Source organism: Puma concolor, chromosome D3 (assembly GCF_028749965.1).
Source record: "Puma concolor isolate L17-30 chromosome D3, mPumCon1.1.hap2, whole genome shotgun sequence".
In the NCBI taxonomy this organism is placed as follows: Eukaryota; Metazoa; Chordata; class Mammalia; order Carnivora; family Felidae; genus Puma; species Puma concolor.
The window spans coordinates 35,777,594-35,787,033 of NC_141678.1; the positions used below are offsets into that span (position 1 = coordinate 35,777,594).

Below are 9,440 nucleotides of genomic sequence, written 5' to 3' on the forward strand. Positions count from 1 at the left end.
AGTCATTAATGCCTGGAATTACCTGTTACTCAAACAGAAGTGTTTAAAGTGTGATACAGCCATAAGAAAACATAAGATACAACTTCCAGGGATAAAAATGTTCTCTAGTTTTCAAATTTTGTACCGGGGGGGGACCCTCATCGACCCTAATATCAAATGCTGGATGTCATATAGATGTGTAAACAACCACTACAAGCTAAAACAAACAAACAAACAAACAAACAGTATTTAGGGGCTAGATGAACCCACACCTCCAAATCATTCATTACTCCAGATGTAAACAGCTAACATTTTTTGGCATAAATAATCACCAACATTAGTTGCACTGAAAAGAAAATTAGGGAGAGACTGTAATTGCATGTATTTGAATCATTGCTTTTATAACTCATATGTTATCTAAATAAATATTTGTAGAACATAAGACATCCTTTTTTCAGTATTTTCCCTTCATTACTAAACCTGCCAGGAACATATTACCCCATTTCATAGACAAGGAGAGCAAACTCATGCTGGTAAATCTGTCCAAAGCCTCATAGCTAACAAATAGAAGCTAGACTGCAAGCCCACATGCTCTTTCCAGTAAATACTATGAATTATTTGCAACAACCGGGACAAATGGAACAATAATACGCTTTAAGTCATACTTTAAAACACCTGCCATAGATGGTAATAAAGCAAGCTAACATTTTTAGATCTTGACAATTGTCAATGTGTGAGTATATCCATTATCTCAATTGGTCCTCAAAAAAAAAAAAAAGAAAAAAAGAAAAGAAAAAAACACTGCAATGTGCAGCAAAGATATTAATACTCCCATTTTAAAAATGAGGAAATTGAGGTTCCAAACATTTAAATGGCTTTTCAACACTAGTCTATTGCAGAGATGGGACCAAGGCCAGTGTTTCAACTCTTTTCATAGCGCCTTGAAAAAAAAGCATTTTCAGGTTCAGTGAAAAGAAGTTACAAGAAAAGCAAATTATAAACCGTGTAATCTGGCAGCAGACATTTGAAAAGCAAAAACTGTGATTATTCAGATTAGGGTCATGATGGATAGTGATTTTCAAGCTACCATTACATTAATTTTCTGACAGCATGCCCTAATTTAGAATACATTGTATTACAGAACCTTAAAAATGTCTGCCATTTAAATGTTTAAGAAAACCAAATCAAGCAGAACATATAATGTTTCTGGCAAATATAATTTAGACAGAGTAAGTAAAAGTAGAAAATTGCTGTTGTTTTTTTATACACAGAAACTAAGAAAAAACTTGCCCTTAATCAAGTTTTATATTGAATTAACATCAGGTCTGTTGCATACCTCACTAAAAAGCTAATTTAGTTTTAATTAAATCTATTTTTCAAATTTCATATATAAAATGGAATCTTGAAGTCATGCAAAGCTCCCCAACTACTCCCCTTTGCCTGCAGATAACAGATCGAGCCTTATTATATACATCAAATTAGAGAAATAATGAGGCACCATGTGCGCACTAGAGTAAACCAAGATTAAATGACACACATTTCAATGAAAACAGTTTTACCCACAAATAAAAACTAAAAACACAGTGGATACTGAATGCACCGTATCTGAACTTAAGGGATGCAAACTCTTGATCATACTGATAGTTTTATTCAAATAATAGCCTCCTTTAAGCAAACCGAAATCAATAACTAGTTCTACATTAATATTTTAATAACGTTTCTTTAAACAGACCCAATTTGGAGAGGGGGAGCAGTCGTCTGGCTACTGTTGAAATAATTCCATCTTCTGGGAGTTGCAGACAGAAACTATTGTCTGTTGTGATATACAAATAATCCACCTCATTTCCCTCTGGACAATGAAAATGTTCTCTGCACAGTCCCAGCTGTAGCTAAGAAGGCACAGGGGCCGCTACCATTGTTTACCAAGTGACAGTTCACCCAGCAGCTGATGGGCTCTGTTTGTCCTGGTCTACATTATCTTGCCACCTAAGATTATTACAGCCGCTCTTTTGCAGGCTGAATAAAGAATGGGCGTGGAAAGGGGGATGTCAGGAAAGAATAGGAACACTGTCCACTTTAACCCTTCCAAAAGAAAGGGAGAGGAGGAGCTCAACACTTTAGCTGTTCAGAACTGTGTTATTCTTGCCTGTGAGTGTCTCCCTTCTGGGCCATGCTGAGCACCTGGAATCCAAGCAGCCCATTTTAACAAAACCATTTCAGAGCTTGAAACTCAAAAGACTACTTCCGGTAAGAAACAGGCTGGTAAGGCTGGATCAGGGGTGATACACTGCAACCTATAAAATAAAAAATGGCCTTACCAATCATCTCCTTTAGGGAATCACTCCTTTCAAAGGATCGGATGTTGCTTGCCCTGGTAGCTAGCAGTGACTTTTGTTTTAACCAGAAATACTTCTTCGGGAATAACAGAGAAAGCAGAGCGAAAATAAGCAACCCTTCCCCCCAGCCCCACCTGCATCCATCCTGCAGGGCACTGGCACTTTTGGAGAACACTATTTGGGCACATGCGGAGGGGACATTGTGAGCTCATCACCAGTAATTCCAAAAGCATTTTGGGGGGCACCTGGGTGGCTCAGTCGTTAAGTGTCCAACTCTGGCTCAGGTCCTGATCTCACAGTTCCTGGGTTCAAGTCCTGCCTCCGGCTCTGTGCTGACAGCTCAGAGCCTAGAGCCTGTTTCAGATTCCGTGTCTCCCTTGCTCTCTGCCCCTCCCCCACTCGCAGTCTGTCTCTCTCTCTCTCAAAAATAAATAAACTTTTAAAAAATTAAAAAAAAAAAAAGAAAAACATTTTCAAAATAGGTCAATAAATTCAACTGATTAAATTCTGAAAACCCTGTGGAAACAGAGAACATAATTAGTATGTTCACAATGAGCACTAAGGCTGGTCCGATTATCTCAGAGCACTTGGGCAAAACACGGCAGTGGCGGGCAGGTGGGCAGGCAGAAACACACCAGCCGCGTTTTGTGGATGCTCTCAGCACCGAGAAACATGCCTGGGTTCAGTGTGAAAAAGGAGCAAAGGCCTTTGGACAACCGAATTCAACTGCTCACCTGAATTTCTGAAGACTTCCAAATATATCTAAGTTCATCGGGAGTAAAGGGACAAGACTGCTTTCCTGCCTGTGTTTTCACGCAAAAAGCCAGCCACCTGGATTGAGTAGTTGTGCATTTTTCATTTAGTCAACTTGGTGCCCTCTGATGAAGAAGAGATAGCAGGGCCAGGGACGCCCCAAGCAGCTCCACACTGCGCAACCGAAGGTATGTACTTCTCTGTTGACATCTATTTTAAAAAATACAGCAGAGTGGCTAAAAACCAAGAGAATTCCACTTGAAGGTCTCCATCAGTAAGACATCCGCCCATGGTTTCGCAGGCCTGATGATTCTGCTTGATTACCCTTTGGTCATGCTAGCTCAGGAAGTGTGACAGTCTTGTGCAGTAATGGTGACAGAACTGACTTGGGAAAGAATGTGGCACTTATCATGGTCACAGTCCTCCAGGATATACAAATGTAAAGTGCCCAGGCCAAGTCTCTTCTTGGTAGGTAACATTTGAATAGAAGAATGCTCTATCTAATCACAAAAGCTCTGTACCACATTCTCTAAGAAAGCAGATCAAGGATGCACATTGATCTACTGTGAGAAAAGAAGCAACCAAAGCAACCAAAGGTAAGTTTCAATTTAGAAACTTGCCCTGTGTCAAGGCAAGCCTCCTGCCTCTGACTCCTGAGGTCACTTGTGCTCACAGCCCCATTGTGCACAAGTGGGCGCACTCACTGACCTCTAGAGAAGTCTGCCAGGATTTCTGTGTTTTCTCCCAAATTGAACTATTGTAACTTAGCTTCTGGGTAACGAAACATGTAACTCACACGTATATTTGTGAGCATACTTCTGGTTTCCCAGCCTCTTTCAGAGCTCCTCTACCTCCTGCTCTCTCCTGCTGACAGGGGAAAGGCTGGGAGATGCACTCAGGCAGAGTAAACGGTTGGCCGTGACACTTTCTCCACAGGAAACAGCAACTGAACATTTCCCACAAATTAAACACTGTCAGTGGGATTTATATGACCATCTGTACACTGGCTAGTGGAGAGGGGTTCATTATGGCCCTTTCGCCTAAAATGAAAAGAGGCCCCCTAGGAAAGCTAAACATTGGGAACATTTCAAGCTAATAAAACAACTCAAAAGCAAGCAGTATACGCTGAGAAAAGCAGGCTTGCTGGGAACAGGGATGCAGCCTGGTGCAGTGAAAACAGCAAAGGCTCCGGGGGCGGGGAAAATAGAAGCTGTACCTCCTAGCTGGATGGCCTTGGGCTGGTCATTTAAGTTTTCCGGGTTCTCAGCATCCTTGTCTGTGAAACTGGGGTTATGACAAATATAACAACAATTATACCCTAGGTTGTTGTGAAGAATCACTGAAATATCAAATATACCATATCAGACTCCAGGGTCAGACACCTATTTCATTCACAGAGGCTCTACCCACGTGAAAAGATAAAGCAAATAAACAGTCACCTCAGAATGAACTCTGAAATGACTGTTGCCTACCTGAAGATCAAAGATGCGATGAGAAACATGTTTTACGAAACCCTCAATTTTCTGTCGCTTAGCAGGTCGTGATTTGGATAAACACCATTTAATCAGAAACACTGGGGGTCTGGGATCATGCTGAGAGCTGGAGCTATAACCGGACAAGGTAATCTTTCTGGCCCTTAGGGAGTTTACATTTGCTGAAGATTTACAAAAGCGGCGATTTCAAAATGGAGTCACATATGCTATCACTGCCCTTTCTCTTCAGCACCTTTGAAAACCGTTCTGTTGTCTATTACGTAAGAGTGGGTGACACAGGCAAATGTACTACTTGAAACATCTTACTCCCAACTCCCAATCTGGTCTCACCTCTCCTCTGCCTCACTGCCACATCTTTGCAGACAAAACAACGACTGGGCTCATTTGGGGAGAGCAGCTCCTGATAAGAAGTTTAGGTTCAGAATACTATTCTGTCAGCAGTCTGAACTTCACACTTAACCACCTTAAAAGGCCATGCCCTTGGTCCCACTGGCCAAAGCCTGGGCCTCATCTGGATACATTCAGTGTTTGCTGAGAAAAAGTACAAGTCACATCACCCAGATGAAGGAGGGACATCCACTGGTTTGGGAGATATATGTTATCATCTTAACAGAAACGTGAAAAGATTGGTACCGCTGTAGTTATTCACTAACTTGAGCACTACAATAAATTAAAACAGTTGCCCCCCGTGCTGCCCCCCTTATTTTCTCTCAAGTCACTTCAACTGTCTTGAACCCCCTTCCCCCAACACTGTAAGTCCTCTGTTCTGCAGGACCAACCTGACCTCCTCTTGGGAGAAAAGATGGAAGTCAGATCGAGTGCCCCAAAGCTAACGAGACCAAAAGGCCATTGCTAGCTAGCAGGCCCTTAGGAAAAATCCTCAGAGGTAGGGGGGCAGAGGTTTGCAATTCCCTCAAAAGTGCTGGAGTGCTGGGGGAAATCAAGGGGTCTCTCCTGACACAAAACACCAGCTTGTGGACGCCTACAAAGGGCAGGCAGGCCAAACCTGCCAACTCCTTGTCCCTCAACACAGGCCACCCTCATGGGGCCCCTGAACTTAAGGTGTATCACCGAAACACTGGGAGCACCCCCCTCCGAGAAAATAGAGGGGTCTCACGTTCTGTAAACGCAGGAAAAGCATCTGGCACATCCGCAGCCTGGCCCACTGCAGGCTCCAGAACCTACACGCACCAGCCCTAGGCCGGGACCAGAGCTCCTTGGCTAGGGGTAGCCAGATCCCACAGGTGAGGGTGTGCATGTTTTGGCCCCACGGAGGGTCGGCTGTGTATCCAAAATGTGATTCTGGCCACCTCTCTCCCGGCACATCAACAGAGGCAAAGACGTCAGCAGGAAGAAGCAAGACTTCAAGAAACAAGAAAAGCTAAGTGGGGTGGGAACCCGCCCGGACCCACAGGTCTTGCTGCTCCTTCCAGAAGTTTTAGCTTAAGTTCCCAACGCCCAGTGTGTGCGGGGGCGGGAAAGTGAAGGGCAGAAGAGAGAACGGGCTTGTCAGGACCGGGCAGGCAGGGCTCGCGGGTCCCCGCCCGCACCCAGACCTTTCGGGGTGGCCTCCGGGACACCCGCGGCGGAGCCGGCTGCTCACCTTGAGATAGTCGTTCTCCGAGCGCAGCTCCTCGATCTCCCGCAGCAGCTCCTCCTCCACCGCGGCCGCCGGGATCAGTCGGGTCTGCTCGCCAAGACCGGGGTCCTTGGGGATCCCGGGGACCGTTCGCTCGAACGGCGCGCGTCCCCCGGCATCCTCCGCCACACCAGTTCCCAGGGACCCCGCGGGGACCCCGCCCGGGCTGCTCCGACCCCCGAGGCAGGCGCCGGCGGCGGGAGGCGCGGCAAGGAGAGCGGGGGGCTCGGGGCTGCCGGGCGGCGCCCCCCGAGCCGCGGGGCTCGTCGTAGCGGCTCCTCGCAGCGGTTCCCGGTCGCTGGAGCCCGTGCCAGACTCGGCGTCGCTGCTGGCGGCGGGGAGCAGGCGCTGCTCGTCGGACAGGGGTTCGGAGGGGCAGTCGGAGAGGTCGGAGCTGCTGTCCGTGTGGCTGATGCGCGAGCCTGGAGCCGGGGAGCCGGCCGCGGAGGTCACGGCGAGGATCACGGCGGGGATCGGGGCGGCGGGGACCGGCGGCCCGGCGGCACGGGCGGGGGGCGCCCCGGAGCCGCGTTTGGCTTTGCGGCCCTTGGCAGCGGCGGACAGCGGCTCGGTCCCGGGCGGCGGCGGCGGCCTCCCTGCCCGGGGCAGCAGCTCCCCGGGCGCCGTGCGCGCCACCCTCCTGGGGCCCGGAGCGGCCTTGGCGCCGCCCGCTGCCCTGGCCCCGGCTCCCGGCGGCGGCTTGTCCTTCGCGCCAGGGGCGCCGCCGCTGCGCCGAGAGAGGCGGCCGGGCGCGGCCAGGGTTCCTGGCGAGGGCGGCGCTTTGCCCGCGAGGCTGGGAGAGCGTGGGGCGGCGGGCGCCTGGGCTCGGCCCGAGGAGGGGGCGGCCAGGGCCGGGCCGGACGCCGGGGTCCGGCCGTGCAGATCCTTGAGGAAGGGTCTGGCGGGCGAGGGCGCGCGGTGCAACCGCCTACGCTCGGCCAGCGGGTGGAGGTGATGGTGGCGGTGGTGCTGGCCGGGCGGCAGCGGCTTCGCCTCCGGGGTGCCGCCGCCCGCGAGGCCGTTCAGCGTCTCCATGGCCGGGTCCCGGGCCGCGAGCAGCAGCTCGGGCGGCAAATGCTCCGGGCGGCGGCGGCGGCGGCGGCGGCGTGCAGCCTCCCCGCGCGCCCGCTCATCACTGTCCCCAGCCCCGCCCGGTCTGCGCCCCGCGCTCTCGCGCCGCCGCCGTTCCCCGCGCACCCCTGGCCCCCAGGATCCCAGAGGGGCTGGCGGCCGCCGTCGTCCCGCTCTCCCCTCGCTGAGGTCACTGCCGCTCGAGTTCACCCGGCACAACGGCGCGGCGGCTCCCTGCCACTCGCATCCCTAGACGCTGCGCTCCGGGCTCGCGGGTCCGCACACCCGCACTCGTCCGCTGGCGGCGCGCTCCCCGCTCCCGCGTCGGGTTCCCCGCCCACGGCCGCCCAGCTCCCCGCAGCGCCCGCCAGCTCGGGTGGGGAGGAACTGCACGCGCGCTCCCCCGCCTCCCGGCGCCCTGCGCCCAGCCACCGCGTGCGCATGTCCCTCCTCCCGCCAGCCGGCGGCGGGGGTGGGGGCTGGAGGGCAGGGGGGCGGGGCCTGAGCTCCGCGGGCTCGCGCGCCCGACGCGGCCCCCAGCGTTCTTCGCCCTGGGACCCTCCTTTGCTTTTTGAGGCTCTAAGGACAGTGCCGAGAGCTGGGGAGGGAAGGAAGTAGCAAGGGTGAAGTGGGGTGGCAGAGAGGCGGACACTGGCCACTTGCGGGAGACTGGATGTCCGGGAGACGCGAGTGGCCCCCTGGGTGGTGTGTGCAGTGTGGTCCCAGCCCCCCCTCTGTTGTTGACCAACGGCCCCCACGGGCCCCTCCATCCAACCCTTGCCTCCTTAGGTTCTCCTAGTTCCGTCCCCGCTGTCTTCTCACAGCTGTGCGCGTAGTCCCCACACTCCTCTAAGGACTGCTGGTACCCTATGCAGCTATCGCGTCAAAGCGGGCACCGTGCTCTACAGTTGGCACCCCCTGTGGCCTCCGGAGCTCGGAGAAGGAGGAGCTGCCGTAGAAATAGGAGAAGCAGCTCGCCAAGCTTGGGGTCAGAAAGGGAACTCACATTTATAGTTCCGGCCGCGAGCCAGGCGCTGTTAGACACTCCATAGGCATTGTTTTATTTAATCCTCACAGCAAGCCCGAATTGGAATTACTGTCTTCTTTAAGGATGAGGTCACGGGAGCAGGGAGGTGAAGTCGGTGCTTCAGCCAGTCCATGGCCGGGTCGGGATTCACACAAAGTCTGTAGAATTCTCAGTCCTACCACGGGTTGAGTACCGGTTCTGCCCCTTGGGAGTCTAACGTGGGCCACCGACCTTTTCGAGCCTCGGTCCCCTTGCCTATATAATTAGAAAATACCGCTACATGAGCGTGGTGACGATTAAATCAGCAGATGTGAGAAACGCTGTGCAAACTGTAAAGTGCTTTTCAAATATCCTTGAGTCCCGTTTTTGTCCCAGGCGTTGGGTGTTGAGTGCTACTCAAAGGAGTAAGGCCCAACCCGTTGTCTAGACTTGGCTTTGCCAAGAGGCAAAGGAATAGTCAAGAATTACAAGTTGCTGCGGAGAGCATTTGCCCCCCACCCCTTCCCCCCGAACCCTGCCTGGGAAGATTGGAGTTTTCCCACAAGGATGGGCTGTCGTTGGGTGGTTGTCGGGGATTTGCAGAGCAGGGGCTGTAGGTGAGATATCACTGGAGGGCTGGTGGGACCATATACCCTGTGGATAATATCCTAAAGGCTGGGGCAGCCTTTGGAGGATGATGAATATGGCTGATCTTATTTGCCTGGAAAGATCCCAGCGGTGGCAACAGGGAGGAGACGGAGAGCCGTGAGCGGGAACAGTCAGTGGCTGTGGCAACACAGTAGTGGTAGGGGTAGAGAAACGGGGATAGACTTGGGAGGATACAAGGAAAACTAGGCTCCAAAGTCTATGATCTTAACCACAAATTACCCTACTTAGCCCCCTCCTTCAAAAAAGGCAGGAGAAAGTGCTTTTTTAAAAAATCACTGTAAGTCAGGAGAGTCATACGCCCAGAAGACAGCCCGTCGGCTTCTCCTTAGATGCCGCCAGTGATGCTGGGCCACGTTCTGTGACCGAGCTCTGAGGGCACCGAAATGCTGACCTCTCTGCTGCTGTTCATGTTTTTTGAGCCATTTACCTGGCAAGTCCTCTGAATGTGTGACAGCACACACAGAGTATAATCTGTACTGAATCTCCTTTGACGC

The 9,440-nt window shown here is 51.8% G+C and overlaps 1 protein-coding gene across 14 annotated transcripts in view; it reads right to left on the reverse strand.

Moving 5' to 3' along the window:
• Positions 1-7,680, reverse strand: part of MTCL1 (microtubule crosslinking factor 1) — a 130,482-nt gene extending 122,802 nt beyond the window's left edge. For 9 of the 14 annotated variants that reach the window (XM_086682473.1, XM_086682475.1, XM_086682471.1 and 6 more), the window contains exon 1: positions 6,165-7,679. In XM_086682473.1, the coding sequence (XP_086538599.1) occupies positions 6,165-7,235 (1,071 nt within the window). In that variant the 5' untranslated portion in view covers positions 7,236-7,679. Of the gene's footprint in view, positions 1-6,164 lie in introns of all 14 variants that reach the window. The other 5 variants (XR_015242448.1, XM_086682479.1, XM_086682478.1 and 2 more) reach the window with 2 other exon arrangements.
• Positions 7,681-9,440: the final 1,760 nt, after the last annotated feature.